Source organism: Zeus faber, assembly GCF_960531495.2.
Source record: "Zeus faber genome assembly, chromosome: 1".
Taxonomy (NCBI): Eukaryota; Metazoa; Chordata; class Actinopteri; order Zeiformes; family Zeidae; genus Zeus; species Zeus faber.
The window spans coordinates 58,992,942-59,018,698 of record NC_137193.1 but is presented as its reverse complement, the minus strand read 5'-3'; the positions used below and the strand labels follow the sequence as shown (position 1 = coordinate 59,018,698).

General features: G+C 46.3%; 2 protein-coding genes across 2 annotated transcripts in view; both read left to right on the top strand.

The window, feature by feature from the left end:
* The first annotated feature begins 869 nt into the window (after positions 1 to 869).
* Positions 870 to 15,393, top strand: ushbp1 (Usher syndrome 1C binding protein 1). Its single transcript, XM_080001561.1, has 15 exons — positions 870 to 925; positions 1,004 to 1,045; positions 1,888 to 2,117; positions 2,275 to 2,405; positions 2,892 to 3,055; positions 3,236 to 3,370; positions 3,466 to 3,713; positions 4,469 to 4,594; positions 4,685 to 4,773; positions 4,882 to 5,017; positions 5,243 to 5,477; positions 8,050 to 8,199; positions 12,792 to 12,886; positions 13,559 to 13,681; positions 13,796 to 15,393. Exons 2-15 carry the CDS (start codon positions 1,040 to 1,042, stop codon positions 13,959 to 13,961), a joined length of 2,034 nt encoding a protein of 677 aa, XP_079857687.1. The 5' UTR covers positions 870 to 925; positions 1,004 to 1,039; the 3' UTR covers positions 13,962 to 15,393.
* Positions 15,394 to 20,465: 5,072 nt separating this feature from the next.
* The window catches only part of LOC307234651 (nuclear receptor subfamily 2 group F member 6-like), a 6,665-nt gene continuing 1,373 nt past the window's right edge, over positions 20,466 to 25,757 (top strand). The window contains exons 1-5 of the mRNA XM_080006486.1: positions 20,466 to 22,213; positions 23,137 to 23,231; positions 24,159 to 24,496; positions 24,648 to 24,894; positions 25,229 to 25,757. The exon at positions 25,229 to 25,757 is cut by the window's right edge and continues 1,373 nt beyond it. Coding sequence (XP_079862612.1) covers positions 21,942 to 22,213; positions 23,137 to 23,231; positions 24,159 to 24,496; positions 24,648 to 24,894; positions 25,229 to 25,503 — 1,227 coding nt within the window. The 5' untranslated portion in view covers positions 20,466 to 21,941 and the 3' untranslated portion in view covers positions 25,504 to 25,757. The remainder of the gene's footprint in view (positions 22,214 to 23,136; positions 23,232 to 24,158; positions 24,497 to 24,647; positions 24,895 to 25,228) is intronic.

Genomic DNA, 25,757 nt, shown 5'->3' with positions numbered 1-25,757 from the left:
GCCATGGTATTGTATGCAGCGTACGATACAGACTGGTCAGAGAGCTGGTCGAACGGTCGTTAAACATGTAAGTCGTTAAGTGAGGAGTACCTGTTTATGTATAACATATATTGTATCCTACTGTATATAATTAGTAAGAGGCGGAAAAATTCCCGGTCCAGATAATGAAAGTCCTTCCATGTTTTTGCCCCACCCACGCACTCATCCTGATGTCACTTATATACTGTAGTTTAACCTCTGGGTTGTACCACTGAGCAAATCCACACGGTTGACTCAAAATCCCGGAAAGTAATTTTACTTTCTGAACCTGGTTTCAATACTTGTGTGTTTAGTCAAGCTGTTTGGATTGTATGTCACTGACATCATTGGTTTTTATTTATTATCTCTCTCAGGGGAGACACAATGCAAAGAACAATTGGTTGGTTGATTTGAGATTGTTTGTGACTGATGTGTCTCCTGATCTGGTGGAAGGATTTGTCATGCCTGTTCATACGGAGACGCAAAAAAAAAGCACCATCATTCTCTTCCTCTTCATACCACACTGCATATTATACATTAAAAAGGTACATTTTTTTCCAAAAGAAATGTGTCTCTGTTGGAACAGGTACATAACCTTAAAAGGTTGGAAGAGTTACAGTATATTGCGGAGGCATTTCGAGTGGGGATGTTGTGGTTTTCCACATTCTATATTTGGTTCACAATGCTACAAATCCCCATATGTCATCCTGGAGACCTGTGAACAAACACTCGTGAGACATCAAGAGCGCATCCACTGATGAGTTGAGAGCAAGATGGATGGATAGCAATAGGGAGGGAGAGAGGGTGAGAGGGAGGGAGGGAGGGAGGGAGAAGTGCAGACGGGACAGGATTCTCAGGCAGACGGACTGCCAGTGGACTGGAGGGGAGACTGGGGAACTATTGGAAGGTATTATTACACCAAATGAAGGGATAACAGCAACTGTACGACTTTTTCTTTCAGTGTTTAATCTCAGAATCTCGACAGGGTTATCGAACCAACGTTATCGGAGAGAGCTGGGGCATGGAGGTACGTAGCTATTGTAAATCATATCATAAATCATGGGGTTTTTGTGCAGGAAAATGTATTTTTTGCAGAGGCCTACTACTAAGTGTTGTATCACCTGGGGAAGGAGATTACTCCTGAGCAATGTGCTCAAGTCGAATATCAGAGATTTCTGTTATTAATTCTGATGTTGGGGTGTTGGTGATGTTTTATATGTTGTGGTTTCAATATTTGATAGATGGTAAATTCAGACCACTAAAAATACCTTAAATATGATTTAATATCATATTTAATCTCTTTATATGAGATTTTTTGATCACCGGCATTTGATTAAGCACCCTGTACCAAAGGTCTTGTGATATCTATAAAAAGTTAGAATAACAAAGTTATAGAATAGATATAGTGGATAGAATTGTATATGTTTGCCGGCAGTGGCTATGGAATAAAACACAAATTCCACGATGTGATGTTTATTTTGTCTGTGCAAATAGGGATGGGTCTGGGTCTCTCAAAAAAGGTTCAGGAACAGGAACTTTGCTCTCCGGATGTTTCTGTTTCCTGCTTTTCCGCTGTTCAAAACAATGGCCGTTGAGGCGTTAGACAAAAACCTACGTGTCATGAAGCAAAACAGATTCCATGTGGCCCGACACCGCATTGCTTGAATCCCCCACATATTTAGTCTCAAACTTTTCTTCACAGCAGAGCGTTGAGTTTAAAGCATAAAGCCAATAACAAGTTGTCAGCTCAACCTTGTTTTCTGCTTAATTACGTTGTTTGATTACTCTCCTACATCACCCTCCTGACTTCTACATCAGTTGGGGGGTGATTCAAACCTCTTATGGCCAAATTTTCACCTCCACCCGCAGGATTCCCAACTTTCTTGCTGTGAGGGTCCTGATGCCGGGACGCGGTTTGGCGTGGATGTCTCGATTCCGACCACACCCCAGATCCAGAACCTCGGCCATGCCGGTGCAGGATTTGCAGTCTACCCCGATCCCTCTGCAGCAGAGCTGGCCCAGTGTCAGGCCGAGATGGGCTCCCTGCTCACCTCCATCGCGGAGCTAAACAAGAAAATTGTGAAATTAAAGGCGCCTAGGTGTGTTGATTTATGTGTCAAAATAAAGCCTTGCTTTTTTTCACAATCATCACTTTAAATATGAGCGCTTGTCTCCGTAAATGTTGCATGGATCCAATCAAACGCTTGCAGTGGTTATTAAGGGTGGGGGAAATGTGTTGCCTCTGTTCTCCTGCAGTGAACCAGAGGACTTTAAACCGCAGAGACAGTCCAGACCCCTGATGTCAGGTCTGTGGCCCCGCAGGCTAATCAGCCAGGAGAAGCGCATCGCCGCCAGCACTAAATCTAAGCCTCCGCTCTCCAAGCAAGGTTGGAGCACTCCACAACCCGACGTCTTATTTCATCAGAGTCCCTCAGTCTTGGGATACTGTGTTATTTATGCAGCATTGTGCTCATGGGATGGGTCCCCCCCCCCCATTACCCATTACCCACCAGACCAAAAACAATATTGTGTTTCCAAACAAAACCACTACCTTATAATTTTAAAGTTTTACTCTTAGACGGGATAAGGGAACCTTTTTTTGGAGACACAGCAACATATAAGTGTATGATTTCTATTAAATGTACAGTAGCTGCAGAGCAAGCTGTACCCATGGCACATACTCTTTATTTTGCATTTCCAATGATGACAATCCAGTGGATTAAATTGTATCTGTTGTTTGTTCCTGAAGCTTTTTTGAGAGACCCAGACCCATCCCTATTTGCACAGAAACTATTGTTTCGCCATCTGTTTTGAAAGTTAATGTCGTTGTAATGAACTGAATTGTATTAACCCCTGTGTTTCCGGCCCTCTAGAGGACAGTCGTCGGGTGTGGTGTGCACTGCAGGGCGCTCTGTCAGTGGTGGAGAACTCCATCAGCTGGAGACGCACGTGGGCTGCTCCCATCACGGTCTCCGATAAGATCACACAGACCAAGCACCTCACTGCAGCCAGAGCAACCACGGCTCAAGCCTCTCAGGTGTGGACACAAAACCCAGTACAATAGGCCTACATGTGTTTCCTCGATGACAGTTTGTCGTGTTTGTCTTACTATACTTCTTACAAATGTTTGAATTGTTTGGCAAGTTGGTTGCGTCTCCTGATGAATTTTAATTCACCTGCCATTACCCCTGCCTTGTTACTTTTATAAACATTGCAGATACTGGATGAGATGGAAAGAGAGTTTGGAATTTCATGCCCATCATCCCCGCCTACCGAAAAGTGTCACCAAAACCAGGAGGTTCCACCTGCTGTCCGCCGGGTGGAAGAAGAGATGAGCGATCTATGGAAGAAGGTTACATTTACAGTGCCAGGGTCTATGTTTAAGTGCTTTGATTCATAATGTTCAAGTTCACTTATTTGACCAGTTTCCTTCCATTTTTCTTCCAGTTGGAGGGTCTCCATAAGGCCTGGAGGTCAGGCTCCTGCGGCACTTCCAAGGCACGGCCCCTAAGTCCAGAGCTGGCCTTGCCTATCTTCCCTGGTTCTCCATTGCTCCTCAGGAGGCCCAACAGAGCCTTCACGGCTCCGTCCATTGACAGAGATGTTTCTCCAGCGGCCTCAACAGGCAGCCCCTCTCCCTTTTCCTCTCCCAGTCTCGGGGACAGCCATAGCAGGGAGACAGAGAGGTTGCGGAGGTAAGCTGACAGCCGTTTCAGGATATTCGTTGGTTGTACTGGTCACTGAAAAAATGTTGCTTCACCAAGGCCTCAATCAGAGTACAGACAGGAGAAAAGGTGATGTTTGAGTAAGATGGTTCTTGGGTAATTGTTAGTGTGGCAGTTTTCCCTACCCCACGCCACCCATGTGGCATTTTCAGGGACCTCCGGCACAGAGACACTGGGGACAACTGGGTTTCAGACACACAGTTTATTGTAGAGAGTGGGCTAATTGGAATAGTCCCAGGAGCAGATAGACCTGTGTCATGACAGGGGCTCCTCTCCTGAGTGAGTGTGGGGATGGGGGTTTTACCCGCTGCTCGTTAGACCAACCAGTGAGCAACAGTTATGCAGCCACTCTGATCCGGGATCCACAATTAACCTAGATCCAGGTCTGATGTGGCTGCTCAAACCACACCATACTTAGATACAGAAATGTTGGGGCGGGGGGGGGGGGGGGGGGGTGTGAATTATAAGCTAAGAGCTGATAACCAATATGTACAGTATTAGTAACACTCTTGATACGGACAGTTTTGATGACACATATACTAGAACCAATCAAGAGGCCCAAACTTCTAGGACCAAGCATATAGTTTGGATGGAATGAAAATACTTTTACCCCGTTTGTCATGAAGAAAATCAACAACGACGAATGATGATATCAGTCATCAAACATACTGCAGTGTAAACACTATTACCAGGTTTTACTCAAGCTCATTGCTCCCTGCCAACAGATGCATCGAGAGGCTGAGGGCGAGGAACGAACGTCTGACCGCGGCTCTGGAGCACAGGAATGGAGAGTCGGAGCAGATCTGTGCGACTGAGGACAGCTCTGACTTGCAGATGGCTCTGGATTACTGGTACATACTTGTTGCAAACACGTGATGTAAAATCATGTTTTAATCTTTTTCGGCCGACCAACTTTTGAATCTCGTTGTTCTGGTTGGCAGCAAGGAGTGTGAAGAAGCATACACGGAGTTGCTGTCACTTTACGAGGGGAAGAAACAGCAAAGCATTGAACTCTGGAGGGATTCAACAGGTGCTGGAGTATCTTTAACCGTTTATAACTTTACACACACATTACAAGCTCACAAAAAAACAGGCATGCTTTAAACATGATGTCATAGTGAGTTTATTCTCTGTTCAGAGCCAGTCAGTGACCGGCAGCAGCCTGATTATCCGACGTGTCACGTCAGAAACCCTGAGACTGATGAAGCGTCCACGTCCTTCTCAACAGCAGGGGGCACCATGGGGGGGGGAAGGGAGACTCCCACTGGACAGAGGTAACTTTTGTAAAGTGGATCACATCAGATGGACAAAAACAAATAATCAAGAATGGATTTGGACGGCAAATTTTGAGTACAGTTTGTAGAAAAAACCTGGAACGCTCCAACATCACAGATGAAATTCCCATAGGTGGAATATTTTAATAAATATAATATATGATATATCATGGACAATGCTATTTTCACCTTTTGTTTTAATAAATCATTCCCTATCACTATCAGCAGGTCAGAGTTAGCGGGGCGAGAGGCCGCCCTCCGTCAGCACATTGAAAGGCTAAAGAGGGACTGTGCAGCTGCTTGTCTCCCAAAACCTGCACCTGGCGGAGAGGGTAAACTGAGCCCTGAGTCTGGAACGCTGCTGGAGCCAAGAGGGGGATTTAAAAGCAAAGACAATGCTGACCTCTGTGACACCAGGACAGAGAAGCCTGTCATGCTCCATGAGCTTCTCACTGGCATGGTAAGGTTTATATATACAGTATATACCTGTTTATATAACGATATGCTCCATAAAAAATCACTTCCAGATCTCCATAAGTGATCACCTTGTAGTGAAATATATATATACATTAATAGTAGATCTCAAATGGAGTTATCCAACTTATGCAATGGACAATTCACTGAGATTAAAAATAAGTAGTGGGAGGAGTAGGAGTATTCTCTGCACTTAAAATGGAAGTGGCAACATTTTTATGATGAGCTACGAAGTTCTGTGAAGAATTGTTATTATTCAAATGACTTAATGATAATGTTTATAATGGACTTCAATACCTCCAGGCGTAAAAAAAACCCCCTCTATAATACCTTAGTTTTATGGGACATTAATTACTCGAAGATAATAGTGTATTAAATTTAGAATGTGTCATTTAGACTAGAGGGGGCAGTAGTCTATCATAAACTGACCAAAACAAACCAGGGTTGAAGTTCCAACCAAACTTTAGTTCTTTGCTTGAAAACTCACAGGATAAAAGACCACTGCCTAAAAAGCTATTTAACCATACACTTCTCACATAGAAACCACTCCTCTCTCCACCTGTTCTGAAGATACCTTGAAAACCACACACGTTCAAAACAACGCTGTGTATTTTGAATTTTTAAACCAGAGACCAGATTTTTTAAGCCACCCAAAGCCCAATAAAGCTTATTTTGAGTGTGTGAGATGTCATTCCTGGGCACAAGCTAAGCAGATACCTCTGAGCTCTGCCTTGCAGGCATCACTGCTTTTCTTTGGATGACTCAAGTGCAGCTACTGTACGTACGTTCAGGTCGGCTCTTGCTCTGGGTCTTACAAATCAGATAAGCGGTACATGCAATCAAGGAAATTACTGCTACCAGACTTAAAGGGGACCTGTTATGCGCTAGAATTATTTAGTTAATATATTGTGAAGAAGAATCTTCAACACACACACACACACACACACACACACACACACACACAAACACACACACACGCACACAAACACAAACACACACGCACACACACACACATTGTATTTCACTGTACAGTTTCACTGATTTTATCTTATCAGTACACTAGAATCTGCTTCTTAACAAATTTGAGGAGAGGAATAAGCAATCAGGTTGCCGAATCTTCGCTTCATATTCGATCTACAAGGCCTCATTTAAATGTTTGTTCCAACTTTTGTTGCCGTTCTCCAAACTCGTGTGAGACACCACACTGGGATGCACCGGAACTCTCGATGTGGGAATTTTTTTTTGTTTCATGTAAACGTCGGAAGATGGAATAAAATAAGATTGGGACTACAAAAAAAACAAACTTTTTATTGGTCATCGTGTGTACTTTTTTTTCAGGCTGCAGAAATATATTTTTAACCACTTTACATTGTCTGCAGTTTCTTCACGGACAGTTGGTATTTATTCCTCTTTCTTTTAAATGATTCGTTTGTTGAGTTACTCAGATGGGGGGCAGTTCTAATTCTATTGAAGCCAACCGTGATGTACTGCACGTATAGGATTAATATTTGTTTTATATTAATGCAAAACTAATTTGGAAGCAAACAAATGTTTAAATGTTGATCAATGAGTATTTGGCAATGATTTCCATGAATTTAAAAGCTACCCAAAAAATAATTTGTCTAGACACTTAAATTGCCTTTACATTAAATTTAATGTGACGTTTCTAACATTGTCTCAAAATCCCCACAAAATTTGGACATAAATAATTGAAGAATCTAAAAATTTTACAAAATAATTGCGATATGCTCGAGTAATTGTGATCAAGCAATTATGTAATAGTTGTGATGTTGTTTAGTCCGGCCCCTCCTCCCGGAGTAGAAAAACTTTCACCACCACCCCCAACCCTTACCACAGTAAACACATTTTTTGTCCATAATTAAAAACAACAAGTGACAAAATACATTGTATTGAACTCCATTTGTTAAAATAACACAATGAAGAACATGCTTTCCTTCAGCTATAAATAAATTAGCTCTGCTCTATAACATACTGTGCCCTCAGTCCCTCCTGTGCTCACCCTGTAGTACCTCTGCACCCCCCTAGGGGTCGGGCCCCACACTTTGAGAACTGTGCTGGATGGCTCTTTGATGGCAGGTCATGGACATATTTCCAGTAACAGGAAGACACTGGTGCACTTGCTTTATGACCCCAAAGGTTATTGCCCCTTTAGGTTAATGCAAGCAAATTTAATTAAGAATAAACAGGTGGTATAAATCATACCTCACCCGGTTCTCTTAATCCTTTACATCCGTGTGTTCTTCCCTGAAGGCTTGTTATCATACAAGCAAGACACCTACTGTCTATCAGTTTGCCTGATGCGAGTAGTTGAACTGCAAAATGGACATGATGAGGGATTACCACTCTTGTGATGGTGTGAAGTATCTAGCCAAGCCTCTCTGAAATGGATAATATTTCTGACAATGAAAATACTACTATACTATCAGGTATAACTCGGGTCACCGCAGAATTGGAGAAAAGCATTTCTGCTAACTTTTTTTTTCTGATAACTTTGCCAAGTGACAATGTCTGTATAAACATTCAAAACATGTGTCCAGCAGGAGCTGCCAGGGCTGCAAGATGTGATGTGCCACACAGAGGAACAGCAGGGACTTACGGACCGGTATTTGATGGACCGGGATGCAGCTGGAGCTCTGCTCTCTGAAAGTCCTCAGGCGGAGCTCCAGAGCCGCAAGGCTGAACAACAGGTTCGGCCTGCAACCGCACCGAACCCTGTCACCTTCACACATTACACAGTCGCATTAAAGTGTGCAAGAGTAGGTGACCCGGGCACAAGGGAGCAGGAGGTGGGTCTAGTGCAGCAGACCCGATTCAAATCTGGCTGCCTCTCGCGGGAAATCAAACATCCACCAAAGCAGAATCCCTCTAGGCCAATGAGAGTATTTTAGTTCCACAAGGTCTTCTGCAGACCTTCTTGCCACACCAGCACACTGAAGATCATATTCACACCTTCTCATGGCAGATATTTTGGGACAAACTTTCACGCTAAAATATTCACTTTTGGGTGATTCCTTTTTGTATTGAAATTCGCCTCATCAAAGCAAGTCAATCATAAACATAGCAGGAGATGCAGAAACCCTCTGGATGTTGGAGCACCGGACAGTTCAATGACCGGAAATATTACTGACACGAGTTGCAAAGTGACGATTTTTACTTCCTACGAATACCAGGAAGCAAGTTACTAATAGAGATGAAACGATTAATCAGATGGTCAGTTAATCAGTTAACAAAAAGTTATAGAATTAACTTTTAGTAATGATGCACTGCATAAAGCTTTCAGATAAGTGCTATTTTCAACTTCACCAAAGTGTGATATTAAGAAATTTCAAGAGGGCCAAGAGTTGATTTATTATTATTATATCTATCTATCTATCTATCTATCTATTATTTATTTATTTTTACATAGGTTTTGTGCCATATAACAATAGTTGCAGCGCAGGTTTCTATGGAAGCAGACTTGACTTGTGTACACTATATAACATTGATAAAGACACATTCTGATGCAATACGGGAATTGTAGTTAGAAACAGCAGAGTAGATTTGTTTTGAAATATCTGTTTATCTTTTATAATGCTATTTTTAGAACACAGGTTCTTCTTTGCTCCCAGACTTGAGAAGCAGCATCAAATATTTTAGGAACAGAGACGTTCAATTAATGTAGAATATGTATATATATATATATATATATATATATACTGTATATACTGATCAGCCACAACATTAGAACCACCTGCCTAATATTGTGTAGCTCCCCCTTGTGCCACCATAACAGCTCTGACCCGTGGAGGCATAGACTCCACAAGACCTCTGAAGGTGTCCTGTGGTATCTGGCATCAAGATGTAAGCAACAGATCCTTTAAGTCCTGTAAGTTGCGAGGTGGGCCCCCATGGATCAGGCTTGTTGTTCCAGCACATCGAACAGATGCTCCATCAGATTGCGATCTTGGGAATTTGGAAATCTCTTTGTCATGTTCCTCAAACCATTTTGGAACATTTTTTCCAGTGTGGCAGGTGCATTATCCTGCTGAAAGAGCCCACTGTCATCTGGGAATATCGTTGCTATGAAAGGGTGTACTTGCTCTGCAACAATGTTTAGGAAGGTAGTACGTGTACAAAGAAACATCCACATGAATGCCATGACCCAAGGTTTCCCAGCAGAACATTGCCCAGAGCATCATTCTGCCTCCGCCGGCTTGCCTTCTTCCCATAATGCATCCTGGTGCCATCTCTTCTCCAGGTAAATGACGTACACGCACCTGGCCATCCACATGATGTAAAAGAAAACATGATTCATCAGCCAGGTCACCTTTTTCCATTGCTCCATGATCCAGTTCTGATGCTCACGTACCCATTGTAGAAGCTTTCAGTGGTGGACAGCGAGCTGTGATGCACTGTGTGTTCTGACACCTTTCTTTCATAGCCAGCATTAACTTTTTCAGTAATTTATGCTGCAATAGCTCTTCTGTGGCTCTTCCGTCAGACCAGATGGGCTAGACTTCCCTCCCCACACCCATCGCCTTGGGCACCCATGACCCTGTTGCCGGTTCACCTGTTGTCCTTTCTTGGACCACTTTTGGTAGGTACTACTCACTGCATACCAGGAACACCCCACAAGACCTGCCTTTTTTGAGATGCTCTGACCCAGTAGTCTAACCATCACAATTTGGACCCTGTCTCAGATCCTTACGCTTGCCAATTTATCCTGCTTCCAACACATCAACTTCAAGAACTGACTGTTTACTTGTTACCTGATATATCCCACCCTTGAGAGGTGCTATTGGAACAAGATGATCAATCTTATTCACTTCACCTGTCAGTGCTTTTAATGTGGCTGAGCGATGTGTGTGCATATAGTATATATATATATATATATCAAGATTCAAGATTCAAGAGGTTTATTCGTCACATACATATACATACTTTCATACATATATGCAGTGAAATGTAATGCAACGCACCCGGTGAAAACACACAATATGTCCTAGGAAAAAAATGATTTCTAAAAGACCAACTAACTGACTCCTAAAACGTAATACAGTAAGTTGAATACTTATAGAATAAAAATTAAAATATATAGAATAAAATAAAATACAATAAAATAAAATGAAATAAAATGGAATAGATAGAGGGAATATGCTTATGTATATGGAATAGGCAATTATGTATATACAGATATGTGCATTAAAGTGGCATGTGAATAAAGTGAGGTAGTGTTTGGGATAATACAGCACAGTATACAACAGTACGGCGCAGCAATACGGCATCACGAACAACCCTGAACAGTGACACAGTATGCGGTACAGTATGCTACATAATAGTACAGTAAGGTAGTGGAGCCTATTTGTGTGGCTCAGTGAGGACCCCTGGTGAGGTCAGCGTTGACAGTTCTAATGGCTTGAGGGAAGAAACTCTGTCTCAGTCTCTCTGTTCTCTCTGTGTGACTGCGGAGGCGCTTGCCTGACCGCAGCAGCTGGAACAGTCCGTTGTTGGGGTGGTGAGGATCCTTCATGATCCTGCGGGCTCTCCTGGTGTATAACTCCTGCAAGGGGGGGAGGGCAGTTCCAGTGGCACGTTTAGCTGAACGCACCACCCTCTGCAGGGCCCGCCTGTCTTGGCAGTACAGCTCCCAAACCAGGCAGTAATGTTGCCTGTCAGGATGCTCTCCACTGCTCCAGAGTAGAAGGACTTGAGGATCCTCACCGAGACCTGGAATTTCCTCAGCTGCCTGAGGTGGTAAAGACGCTGCCTCGCCTTTCTCACCAGAGTGTTGTATATACAATCCATGTTAAGTCCTCTGTGATGTGGACTCCCAGGTATTTGAAGCTGCTCACCCTGTCAACAGAAGTCCCATTAATCACCAAGGGCGCGTTCGTCCTCGATTGTGATCCTCGCCTAAAGTCCACAATCAGCTCCTTAGTTTTGCTGACGTTCAGGTGGAGGCTGTTGTCCTGGCACCAGAGTGACAGGTCAGCCACCTCCTCGCGGTAGGCCTTCTCGTCGCAGTCGGTGATCAGGCCCACGACAACGGTGTCATCAGCAAACTTTATGATGGTTTTGGAGCTGGACCTGGCCACACAGTCATGTGTGTACAGGGAGTACAGTAGGGGGCTGAGGACGCAATCCTGGGGGGATCCTGTATTCAGGGTGAGGGAGCTTGACATGTGCTTCCCCACCCTGACCACCTGGGGGCGGGCTGTGAGGAAGTCCAGGATCCAGGCACACAGCAGAGCATTCAGTCCGAGCTCCTTCAGCTTGACAGCCAGTCTGGTGGGGATGAACTATAATCAATGAACAGCATTCTCACATAGGCCCCCTTCTGGCCATCCAGATGCGTGAGCATGGTGTGCAGTACCTGGGAGACCGAGTCATCCGTGGATCTGTTCTGCCGGTACGCAAACTGCAACGGGTCCAAGGTGCGGGGGAGGGAGGCGCAGATATAATCCTTAATCAGCCTCTCGAAACACTTCATGACCACCGAGGTGAGAGCCACCGGACGGTAGTCATTCAGGCAGGCAGGAGAGGTGATCTTCGGGACAGGAACGACGGTGGACCTCTTGAAGCAGGACGGGACCACTGATTCAGCCAGGGAGATGTTGAATATTGTAGTGAACACCGGAGCTAGCTGGTTAGCACAGGTCTTCAGTACTCGTCCAGATATGCCATCTGGGCCCGCAGATTTCCTGGTGTTCACACGCATCAGAGCCCTCCTGACCTCGTGCATGGACACTGAGAGTGCGCGCTCATCCCCAGCGGTGTAACTCCAATTAGCCGGCGAGCTAGCAGTGCTGTTGCCAGACTCGAACCGCGCATAAAAGGAGTTCAGTTGGTCGGCTAGGGAGGCGTCCACACTCGTGGCTGGGGAGGAGCTGCTGTTGTAATTCTTAATAGTCCGCAGCCCCTGCCACAAGCGTCTTGTGTCTCCCCGCTCCATCTGTAGCTCCACAGTCTCTCTGTACGCCCATTTAGTGTCCTTCACCGCCCTCCACAGATTGTACGACGCCGCTTTGTAATTGTCCATATTTCCGGATACAAGACCGTCATTGTAAGCGGCCGTGAGAGCATTCAGAGCGCAGCGGATGGATTTATCAACCCACGATTTCTGGTTTGGAAATCTCCAAACTTTCCCCGTGGGAACGATGTTGTCTGCTAGCGTAGTCACAAAACTTACTACAACCTCCTTAAACTCGCTGACGTCACTTGAAGTTGATTGGAATATATATATATATATATATATATATATATATATATATATAGGTTCTAACTCTATGTTGTGTTTCAGACACCTACTGAGAATGTTGACCTGCCCCGTGATGTGAACACCGCTTGTCCTCGGCATCATCCCAGTCTGGGAGAGCTCCAGACTGTTTTTCAAAGGTGTGGACTAATTTTTAATTGAAAAATAATGTTCATAGCACAGCCCTAAGACAGTTTCAGCGATGTTATAATTAAGGGGCTAGTATAACAAGAATGCAGCGAGTGTCTAGATTATGCAAGTGTTGAAGCCAAATTAGAGTTCTCGTGTTAACTTAAATAATACTTAAATAGTTATGGAGTTCGCAGTCATGGCTCTGACAAGTGTAGGAGTCCAGTGGAGGTTACAGCAGAATAGGGATCATTGCAGTTTTCTGTTGCTGTGCTTCATGGTGTTGCTAAGGAAAGATTACAGGCATATACAAAAGGCTCCTAGTTCTTCCTAGTACCGAAAGAAGTTGAAGATGAAAATTGAGAGAGTTGTGCAGATCCGAGAACTGGAATAAAAAGCAAGACAAAGCAAAGCAGCCAAAGCAAAACAATTTGCAGTCTGCATCACCAACTGCAAATTGTTTTACTTTGTCCTCCCCTTTGACTGACCTCAAATACATAGAGGATCACTTTTAACAACCATCGGTGAAGTGCCCTGCCGAATTGAATAGACAAGGATAGACAGGAAAGCATTATAGGTTGTGGCCTGTTTGTATTGTTACCAAAACTACGCCTACGTAATGCTGAATAGGTGACTATGGCATCCTCTATTCTCTATTCTCTATTGTGGCTGTTTGGTCTCAGAGAGCGAGGGCTGCGGAAGAGGCTGTGTCTGGTGCGTGAGTCCTTGGACACGGCTCTCCAGGACAGCGCCTCGCCCAGGAAGGACAGCGAAGAGCACATCGCTCGACTGGCACATGCTCACAGGTGCGTCTCACAAGGAAAACTCGTCAAATTTTGGGCGATATATTTTCTTTTGAGACCCGTGAACTGTCGTCATGGAGGTTCATTGTATCTTGGCTGGCGCGTGCTGTGTTTCAGAAAAGCCGTGAGCGCGCACAGAAACACTCGGAGGAGATACCGGGAGCAGGTATGGAGGCTGGAGCAGAAGATGGCGGCCATGTCTGAAAGTCACCAGAGTCAGATCGGAGCCTTGAAGGAGACACTGGAGGCTTTGGAGTGTAGGAGAGAAGAGACTATTCTGTGATTGTACGATGATGAGCGTTTCTGCCATTATTACGACGCACCTTCCAATCCGTGCCGCACCGGAATAGCTGTTCTTCAAAGTCTAGAGAAAGTATCCTCAATATGAAAGTGTCCGCTGGATGTAGATATGTGTATAAAGACGCACTGATCAACCTTCAAGTGTGGTCATCCAGGTTTGCAATAAAGGCGAAAGGGTGAAATCACAAAAACAAAATGCCAAGAGTTACTCAAGCCTGCCTTCCCACAATTTTTACATCAGCAATAACTCAATAGACTCCAAACCGGCAAATAGAAGCATCAATCCCACAGTGTGACCCATTTACCAAAGGACACGTTCTCCTCATGTGGGAAAAATAGCTTTCATGCCTTAATGAATGTATAGGCTGAAGACAAGGACTGAATGTACCGAGGACCTCGGGCATGACCCCGAGAACGCACATGTCCCTTTTCTCGCACGGCTCTGTTCCATAAACCTACTCCCGCAGACAATGTGCCGAGAAGGGGGATGGGGCCGGGACAAAGGCCGGCGCGTAGCAGAGACGGACAGCTTGTCCGGCAGCGCACTCCAACAGTTTTCCCCATCTCTTCGCCTTTGTCTTTCCCTTAGAAGAGCCCCGATTATCTCCCATCGTCTCTCTCTCATAACGTCTGCCCCCCGCTCCCTCCATCCTTCATCCGTCTCCATTCCCATCTCCAGCGCTATAATTTCCCCTCCTCCATCACGCCCTATCATCTCCATCCCCTTTTCTCGCCCCCCCCCTCTACTCTGACCTGTCCTAGCCGGTCATCTGCAGCTGTGACCGGCGGTCAGGAGGTTAAGGCAAAGGTTGAGTGTCACACCCACGGGGTCACAGTGGAGCCTGGCCGTTGTGTTAGCCTCTGAATGGAGGGTTCAGGAGGCCAGACTAGGTGCTGAGCGCCTGACGCCCCGACTCCTGCCTGAGCCTGCCCTTTCCCGAGCAGAGGTCACTGAAGAAGGCCCACTCCCCACTCCCTGCTAACCCCCCCACCCTGTGCTTCTCTTCACTACGTGCCCTGAATTCAGCTCCGGATTTTAGCGGAAAACACGGAACTTGATTGTTGTGACTCCCCGGTCGATGCTCTCCAAAGAATTGTGTCATAAAGTGGAGTCACGCACACACACAAACACACATGGGTAGTGGTGTTTTCCAATAATAATAATACTTCCACATTCACGTCAAGCCGCGTGTTAATGTTTTTGTGGGGGACTGTATGGTGAGAAAATATTGAGCCGCTGTGTGTGATGCTGTCTATTGAATTTGGAAAGCTTACTTTAACCTTGACTCTACCGAAAAATATGCCTCTCAATGAAAGTTTTGTGTGAAAAGTGTAATCTGACCTTCGCCATCGCAATCCACAAGCAAATAATAATTGTGTTGGAAATGTGCGCTGAATTTTTTTTTATGCAGCACTAATGGGCAAATAAGATATGAAAGTCAAACACAGTGTCCTAGAAATTGCCTACTAGGTTAATATGAATGGTTTGTTTTTCTAAATATAAAGCCTGGGGCAGTTTCAGGTGCGGAGGCTTTCAAAGAGCACGGGTTTCCGGCTGTTCTGTCGGGCAAGATCTTAGAGTAATTCACTGCCTGGGAAAAATTGCCAAACCTTTATCGGACAATGACAGTGGCTGTCAATCACTTTGGGGGTGGGCACAGTAACACACACAGACACACACACACACACATACACACACACACACACACACACACACACAGGGCAGGGTTGGAGGCAGTGACCCAGGGGTCTGAGGTCAACTCATTTACTCCCTGCATCCGTTTCTCATTTGAATAAATTGGCCCCATGTACGCTCTATAAAGAGATCACAGTCGGTGCAATGGCTGCCATCCAAATTATTTTCTTCTCAGAGCTTTTTGGCTCTACCCTGTCACAAGCGCTCTTATCTCATCCCTCTCATCCCTCCTGTCTCCACATCTCCTTTCTTTTCTGTGGGCCCCGGAACACAACCGCTTTGACCTGACACCGCCATCCTGAGCCCTCTCACAGAAAGAAACGAGCGGACGCCTCCGCAAAGGTCAGCGCGGACTCCGCCGGGTCTGAAGAGCATGAAAGAGATTTGACCTCAATCAAACGCGATATCAAAGTGGCATTGTGCTCTCACCCACTTACTTAATGGCTTAGTGACACCCAACAACCCCGAGCGGCAGGCCGCCACCTCCGGCCACCAGCAACTATCTTTACGTAAGGAGTGGAACCTTGTTACTGTGTTGTGTGCTTCAAAGCCACACTTGGTCTAGATGGCCACAAAAAGTATAGTTTAAAAAAGATTCAGTGCTGATATCCCATCCACTGGCAAAACACTGGCCTTGACTTGACAATGTTCCTAGACAAAGGTAAGACGTAGACAGCTTTCTGATTTCCATGAATGCCTAATGCTGCCCTGTAATAGCCTATATAGTTCAAATGGTGTTGGCATTCAAGGATGCCTATTCCGGTGTGTGCCTGACAAGTCAAAGATCATGTTCAGCTCCGGGATAAAATAACCTTGGCAAACAACTAAGCTAATGAGGTCACTGAGCTCTTCAGCTCATGAGCAGTAGATTACAGCAATAAGATGTTTAGGGGGGAAAAGATGGCGAGGGGGCGGGGCCTGGTGGTAATCCTGTTAGGATTTGACAAGCCTTTATTTAGCTGATTAGGTTAGTTTGCTCTCATCCTAAGTCGACCAACAGGCAACGACTCACCACTGACAGAAGCCACAACCAGAGAGTAACAGATTGGGAACACACTTAAAAAGGAGCGTGACACTGCTGATCGGCAACATCATCAAATTTGTTGTGACTACCAGGAGCGTTGCCCTGCCTCAAAAGATTTGGGAGGTTAGACAAAGGAGTCACTCTGCCGTACCCTAACCTTTAAACACCACTTTTCATATCTGAAAACAATCTAAAAAGTGATCTCAACCATCTCTAGCAGGCGTTACATTACAATTCACTTTAAATCCGCTCAGAATATAACGTCCGTTAAGCTCAGCTATGTATCGCATCTTCCAAGCGATCGCAATAAGATGAAACAAAGCAAAAAGCACCGTAAAAACATCCATTAACCCCTCTGTGGACAATGGGTGAGTGTCTTGTTCGCTATGTCCATAAAAGGGCTAATTTGAATGACAAGAACACACCAAACAAGCCAGTGGGAATCCCACCATCTACAGCAGGTCTTTGCCGGCCAAGGGAATGGAATGGGGCGGTGGCGGGTTGTAGGGGTGTAGAGGTGCAGAGGTGCAGGGGTGGGGGAGGCAGTATTGATCGGACAGCGTGTGTGCGGGCTCTGTTCACCCCCAGCAGATGTTTCTCCTCGGCAGGTTCCACTACCTTGTTTATTTTATATAGCTCCATCATTCAGGAGAGGTCAAAGGCCCCGGAGCGCCCACTCACACTCTCACACATGCGCAGATATTCCCCATTGGGCAACACGGGGCAGAGTGAGAGCAATGAGTTGAATGAGAGAGAGTGGGCGTCAGGCGGGGGTGAAGAACAGAAGAGAGAGAGAGAGAGAGAGAGAGAGAGAGAGAGAGAGAGAGAGAGAGAGAGAGAGAGAGAGCGAGAGCAAGAGAGAGGGTGGACCAAAATGACTTCTTCTCTGGCCTCTGGGCCAAAGGGCGCCGGGGCTAATGAGAAAGGAGCAGGGAGTCATGCGCTCGCGTTAGTCCAAAACATGGTTGAAATTTAACCCCGCTTGTCAAATTCCTCTGCGCTTTTCAAGCTACGCCAGTTCTTGGAACGAGATCACCGACACGGAGGCAAGAATGTGTCACCGATTTCTATCGAGTGAGTTTGTCAATTAAGACAAAGAGATTTCAACTCGATATCCCAACCCGTGTTTCGGATTGAGTTTTAGTTCCAGGTGGGTGAAATACCCATGTAAGGTGAATTATTAGATACATTTCTGCAAATATTTTATCCTGAAGCTCTGATATGATATCCTGACTCAGACACTAAGTGAGAAAGCATTTCAGAAAGTCCTGGTTGGCTGGACGGGGCGTTCGTCATACCGCATGTCTCATTTTCTGAATAGTTGCCAAGGTCACAGGAACCAAAATCACCAGCCGATCACTTTCCACTTGTATGAAATACATACACAGGAAACTTAGTTTGATAACAGGTGTGAGAAGAGTTGCCTTGTTTTTTTTGCACATGACAGACAAGCAAGCATGTGTGTATTTTCACGGGCGAGGGGATGCACTCGTGTGTGTGATACGAATGCGGTTCTGAGTTCCATGTGCGCAGGTAGTGCAGCTATAGCGCACACTGAGAGTGTACACACAACCCAACACTGCCGACTGCATGCCGAGGCTGCATTCCTGACCTGCGGTTCAAAGAGCAGTGAATATACGCACGCGCGCGCGCGCGCCCACACACACACACACATACACATACACACACACTTACGCACACACACAGAATCACACACACTCTCTCTCACTAATGCACACCAGCATAAGCATTTCATTGTGACACCATGCACACACACACACACACACACATACACACACACACAGACACACACTGTAAAGATGCACTTGCACACAAAAAGGTATGCTGGATGCGAGGAATGCCCAATGCTCTTCAACCAAGTTTTACCCAAAATATCAGAATAAGTTGTAATGATGGTTAATAACAGTAGAATAAGTAGATATTATTTACCTCAGTTTGCATCAGACTTGGGTGTAGTTTTATTAGTATTGTGTTCTTACAAAAATTAGTTTTTTCCAGTTTGATGATATTTCATATATATTACATATATATATTACGTATTTGTGCGCTCGTGTGTGTGTGTGTGTGGTGTGGGGCGGGGGGTGTCAGATGACTAAAAATCATTTTTATTCCTATTTTTTCCTCACTAGGACAGCTCAAATTTAGATTAAGTTAACTGTCAGTACTGAAAATACTTTAGAGATTCCCTGTGTTATCAAACCAGAAATGGAAACATGAATGATTCTAACGTCTTCCGGACACTATTTAACAAGTTTAACAAGAAACATCCTTCCAATTCCCCAACCCCTGCTAATACACATACAGAGGGGATTAAAGGAAAGGACTAATTCAATTTACAGCAGCTTAGCTTGGCCACCCTTAACCAAACAAAGGGGCTATCCAAGCACAAGAAGTCTCGCTGTGACATATATGGGTTAAGTTACCTTATGCTCATCGCTTCCAGGACTGACATTTTTCCCTTACGTCTAAAACATAGAAAATACTGGAAATACTGCTCTACTATACAACCATTAGGTAAAAGAAACGCCGCTTTTGATCTACATGGCCAAAATGGTTTGTCATACTTTGGGGAATTTCTTCAAAAGCATGTGATGAACAAACAAGTTTTAACACATAGAAGGTCTTTGAGAAAGGCAGACGTTCCAGGGGCCTTGAATACCTCCTGTGTTCAGTTTTCTTGGCTTTGGAGGCCGCTGGAATCCTTCGCCGCAGGCTCCAATTGTCAATTTTGTCCTCAATTTCCAAGCAGGCCTTCAAACGACAACAACATCGTGACAACGTCGGACAAAGTTGCGCTGCCGCTCGACAAGGAGCACTTCACAGCCAATCTGCACACACTACAGATAGCAGAGTTGTGGCTCACGTTTGTCCATTATTACACTTATGCGCCAACTATCTTGAACCTATGTCAAACTATCTTTGAATTAGGAGCGCTTGGACGGGTGTTTTTCCGAGGCGTTATTTGTTTTTTTGTTTTTTCAGAATGCAGAGTGCAAACACCGGGATTGGTGAGCGGCGTCGGCGGGCGGGATAAAATGAGGGGCCCGGAGCATCATATAACCTTTTGACAAGCTGCTCCACAACATCAGTCCCTCCCTCTTATTATTGGGTCAACAAAGTCGGAGAGAGTCCTTTGAATTAGAGCCGAGTGGAGAACATGAGACCCAGAGAGATGAGAGAGAGAGCGGAGAGAGAGGAGCCCTGCCGTGCGCTGCAGTGTCGGCCTGAGGCCGCGCTTTGTCCTACAGTACGGCCGCGTCATGGGTTATGACTCCCTTGCTCCCCAGTGCCGGCCTGGGGTCAGGGCTTACAGAGGGGAGCACGCAAGGCAGTACGGCATTCTTTCTGCATCCGTGTGCTTGTCTGTGTGTGTGTGTGTGTGTGTGTGTGTGCGTATGTGTGCGCGGCAGCAGCCCACTCTCTGTGCTCTTTGACTCCGCTGGCCTTATAAGGCAGCCAGTGCCATGGCAACCGCAGGGCTTGAATAGCAGTGTCAAATCCCTGAGCACACAGACACACGCTCACTCTCTCTCTAGGCCAAAGGAGGGAGGGAGAGAGAGGGGGAGAGAGAAAGAGAGAGAGAGAGAGAGAGAGAGAGAGAGAGAGAGAGAGAGAGAGAGAGGAAAGAGGAAAGAGGAAAGAGGAGCAGAACAGGCTATCTGTGCCGCTGCTCTCCACACAGCAGCGTCTGGCTTTCACTAGGGTTCTGTGACCGTGTTTTTCCTGTGCTTGTTTGCCTAATTTATTCCTGCTGGGGCCAGGAGTAAGGAGGGAAAAAAGGGGGCGAGCGGAGGAGTAAAGGCTGCAACAGTACACCCTGACTCGCTGACAGGGAATGCAGAGAGGGCGCTGAGGCCTCCGGTTGTTACTGCTGGATGGACAAGCACTGACAAAACAAGAGACCAGACTTTGTCAAGCTTTGCCGGCGGAGCGGCACTCCTGACCGAAAGGCCCCGCCCGTACACAACTCGGCAGACGCAAACTGGAGTTGGAGGAACTGGGACCGGACGACCGTTTCACAAGAGGAACCGGGGGACTCGTTGGGTGAACTTTGATCCCTGGAGAGAGCGAGAGAGAGAGAGAGAGAGAGAGAGAGAGAGAGAGGAGTTCTTATATTCCGAGCCTGGAAACCGTCTCAGGACTTTCCAGATCTGTTTTGTTTTTTTGGTCTTGTCGGACCACCGAGGTCCTCCTGAGCCCTAAAAAAAAAAAAAAAAAAACCTAGACGTGTAGAAAGAGCAGAATATAGAAAAATCATTGTGCTAGCCTCCTTTAAGAAGAAGAAAGAGACACATGCAGGTAGATCCCTCAACAGCTTTTTTTGCTGGTAGCTCATACGTATGAGAAATTCCAGAGAGAGGTATTGGCTTGTTTTAGTTTTTTGTTTTTTTTCCTTCTTTTTCTTTTAACAGCCTCAGCAAGTCAAGGGTGAGTCTGGGCTGGAACCTTCTCAGATCAGCAGAGAACGCTTCTTCGCAGCAGGAACAGGTTGGACTAGTTTAAAAGTTGTGGAAGAGGGCAGGGCAGTTTAACCCTGCCTGAAGGAGAGTGGTGGTGTTTTTTTTTTTTTTCCCTCCTACTTGCCCTTTTGAGAGAAAGTAGTGTGCTCAGAGCGCGAGAGAGAGGGAGGGAGAGAGAGAGAGTAAGAGAGAGAGAGGACGTTTCCTTCACTTTGAGAGGTACTGTGTTTTCGCACTCTTCACCCGGCTTAGTGGTAGATGAGGTGTTTTTCGTCTTCCAGGAGAAGAGAGGGAGAGAGAAATAGAGAGAAAGGGAGGGAGAGAGAGAGACGCGAGTCAAAGTATAATTTATAGTTTCCTGTGAAAGGGCAGGCTGCGCCCTTTTCTCCTGCCTGAACTTTGAACCACTCTATGGGTCTCTGAAGTTTTTTTCTTTTCCTCCTCGCTTTTTCCCCTCCCGCCTTCAAACCTCAGGAGCCGTTTGAGCTTTGAGGTTAAATTAGAGCAGAAAAAAGACAGGGGGGTGGGTGGGAGAGGTGAGAGGAAAGAGAAGAGGACCAAGGAGTGAGGAAAAGTCCTCACAAAGACCTCCGGGTCATTCACTGACAGAAAACCTGCAATGACATTTCCCCTGGGATCATAGCGGTCAACCATACACCTTGACAGTATAGTGGAACACGTGAATAAAAGTGTGTGTGTGTGTGTGTGTGTGTGTGTGTGTGCGTGTATGTTTAACACGCTCGCCTGGGGGTCTCTGGTAATATGGCCATGGTGAGCGGGGGATGGGGCAACCCCAACGGGGACACCAACGGACTTGGGGGCGAGAAGGTCTATCTGAAGCGGGACGAGGAGGGGAGCTCGCCCCGGGCCGGCGGCAGCGATGTGGACGTGGGCGACGAGGACAAGGGCTGCGTGGTGGACTGCGCGGTTTGTGGCGATAAGTCCAGCGGGAAGCACTACGGCGTGTTCACCTGCGAGGGCTGCAAGAGCTTCTTCAAGAGGAGCATCCGGAGGAACCTCAACTACTCTTGCAGGTAAGCACACCGGGCGTCGCTTTGACTGTTTAATAATGATCTGGCATGGCAGAGATAGGGTTAAACAACACTGCGTGTCACCAGCAGCGCTACACGTGTGTGTTTTATGGTTTCGCCAGGACAAGGATAGCTGTGTTTTGCCTGTTCGCCGGGGAGGTTTGTGTGTAAAGGAGAAGGAGATAACATTTTCCGTTTCTTCATTTCTCGCCCAACAACGGCCTCTATTTTGATACACTCTCGCCATTGCATGTGTCTCACAAACAGCCTTGACAAAGACAAAAGCTGAATACCCCTGAAGGCCAGCCATGTGAGGATGCTTTGCCATAAAAGGTCAACATTCCTGTTATTGTTGACTGAGGGGAACAAAACAACACAGTTTTGTTTTGTTTTTTTTGTTGTTGTTGGCCTCGACATAAAGAAGCGAAGAGGTTTCCTTTCACAATCGCACCCCGAACAGAATGTGTTGTGGAGTTTGGTTGTTGTCTCACCCTCAAACCTTAAATGTTATCCCAGCTTCCCCGCTCTAAATGGCAACAAGGGCAACAAGGGCGTGTGGGGCTGATGATTTACAAAGGTCACAGCCTTGATAGCTGCTCAGCCACACCAGCTCACACAGTTCACTCATCATAGGTGTCACCGGGAAAGGGCCGTGGAGAGAGAGAGAGAGAGAGAGAGAGAAAGAGAGAGAGAGAGAGAGAGAGAAGAAGACATGAGTGAGGCTGAGCGAGGGCGGCATTTGTGAGGCGAAGTGGCATGGGGAAGCACACAGATCCAACGCTTTTCAAGACATTCCTCTGAAAACATTCTGCAACAGTTAGATCATCCTGGTTCCTCCACGTTATAACAACACCAAAACCCGTGCTCTGAGAGCTCCTTTGTTCTTTGTCTCAAAGCTGTGCCTTGTTATTTCCTCCTGCGTGCAGATCAAACCGAGAATGCCAAATCGACCAGCATCACCGCAACCAGTGTCAATACTGTCGTCTGAAGAAATGCTTCCGTGTCGGCATGCGCAAGGAAGGTATGGAACGGTGGTCTATTTCCTGTGGAAGATGAATTTCTTTGATATAATTTCACAGCCACGTGAATAAATGAAGGATGGTAAAAAAAATACTTTATTGACATATCATGTACACGTTTGTCACAACGAGACAAACATACCCACATCAAATATTATCCACACACACCCAACAAATATCTTCCTACACTCGCAGCCACACAACAGTTTCCAACAATCCAAACCACATAATGCCGAAATCAAATGTGGTGCGATCGTCATATTTCTGTCACAATGAGCGTGCTTTTGCCCCGTGCATGACTGGCACGAACATTTACTCTGGATTGAAATGTTGACAGGTGAGGCTGATGAGTCAAAACCAAAGTCACAGTGGTGGTATGTGGATATTGTGTTGATTAAGCACGGGCGAAACAGAAGTCTAGATTTTGATTATTGAATCAAACTCAGCATACCCACTGAACAAAACATAAGCCCAAGTTAGAGCCATATTACTGTATTCAGAGTCGTTCTTGGTAAGAGATTCCTTCTAAACAGTAACGTTCACTTTTTGGTAAAAACCTATTCAATGTCATTCACAAATATGTCTATTTAGCATTATAATACCTAGTCAATTAAAGAATTATCTAATCTTTGAGACTGAATCTACTCAAAATGTTTTACATTTTTATATATATAATTGTTTGCATTATATACTCTCAAATGGAGGGAAATTGTCATAACATCCCTACCAGTGACATACCTGCACATAAAATGTTCATAGATATCAAATTGTTGTTAATGTTGTTAATCCAACGTCCATAACGTAAACAATATAAAGAAAACATTGTTTCAAGTACGCATGCGGCTAAAATCAAAATCTACTGTATCCTCACTTTCGTTCTGAGCTCTGTTGTAAACATGCTTTAATCTCTTCTTTTCCTCCTCCTACAGCTGTGCAGAGAGGTCGCATCCCTCCGACCCACCCAGGAATCAGCCCCACCTCCCTAGTGGGCAGCGTGGGGGGCGGCACGGGGCCGGGCCACGTCGGGGGCGACTACTTCAATGGTCAGCCGGTGTCGGAGCTCATCTCCCAGCTCCTGCGCGCCGAGCCCTACCCCAGCAGCCGTTACAGCACCCCCTACAGCCAGGTGCAAATGCAGACGTCTGCCAGCGGGGCCTCCGTCATGGGGATCGATAACATCTGTGAGCTGGCGGCCCGGCTGCTCTTCAGCACCATCGAGTGGGCCAGGAACATTCCATACTTCCCAGAGCTGCCCGTCTCCGAGCAGGTCAGTCTGTCAGAAATCCGGTCTTGTCCTCCTACACCAAGACTTCCCTCTGATGGAGTTTGGGAGGCTTGGGGTCGAGTCTCAGCTGGTTACGTGAAGTTACCAAAATGAGCTGTGAAGATGTGACGTAATGTTCTGTTCTGCTCAACAGGTGGCGCTCCTGCGGCTCAGCTGGAGCGAGCTGTTCATCCTCAACGCCGCCCAGTCCGCGCTGCCCCTCCACATGGCTCCTCTGTTGGCCGCTGCCGGGTTCCACTCTTCCCCCATGTCCGCGGAGCGTGTGGTGTCCTTCATGGACCAGGTCAGGGTCTTCCAGGACCAGGTGGACAAGCTGACCAGGCTGCAGGTGGACACGGCTGAGTACAGCTGCCTCAAAGCCATCGCGCTCTTCTCACCAGGTAGGTTCGCCGATCATAGCGAGCTGTAGGCTTGCTCAATCTGGACAAATGAATTAACATATTCACCCCTCCCCCTAAATGTAATGTTGTAATTGCCCTGTACTGAATAGTCACTTCTAATCACTTCTTTCACCTTAACGGTGACTTGAGTGGAAGAGCTACAGAATCAACATAGGGTCAAAGAAACAGTTAAAGATCACTGAAGGCCCGACCCTGTCCCAAGGTGTAGCCCAAAGTGGACTTCCAAATAGGTTTTCCAAACATTTTCCATAGTTCTGAGAGAGAGTTTCTTCCGGTCACACCTCCCTGACGCCGTTTCTTCTCGCCCCTGCAGATGCATGCGGCCTGACAGACCCGGCCCACGTGGAGTCCCTGCAGGAGAAGGCCCAGGTGGCCCTGACCGAGTATGAGCGGCTGCAGTACCCCAACCAGCCGCAGCGCTTTGGGAGGCTGCTGCTCCGCCTGCCGGCCCTGCGCGCCGTGCCCGCCAACCTCATCTCACAGCTCTTCTTCATGCGCCTGGTGGGCAAGACGCCCATCGAGACGCTGATCCGAGACATGCAGCTTTCGGGGAGCTCCATCAGCTGGCCCTACGTCCCGGGACAGTGAGCCCCCTCCGGCCAAGAGAGAGCCTGCTGGACTGAGGTGGACCTGGGACCAGACGGGGTTAGACACAAACCGGAGATCAGAAAGATTTGATGGTAGAAGCTATGAAATGACAGTGTGATCAATTTTTATACAAACCTGCAGCACTGATGTTTGCAGCACTCAGTTATTCCTTCTTCTGTGTGTGTCTGACCTTGCTCTTATCTCTCTCTACCTCAGTCTGTGCAGAAAGGGGGCTTTTTAAAATTCAGACTGAC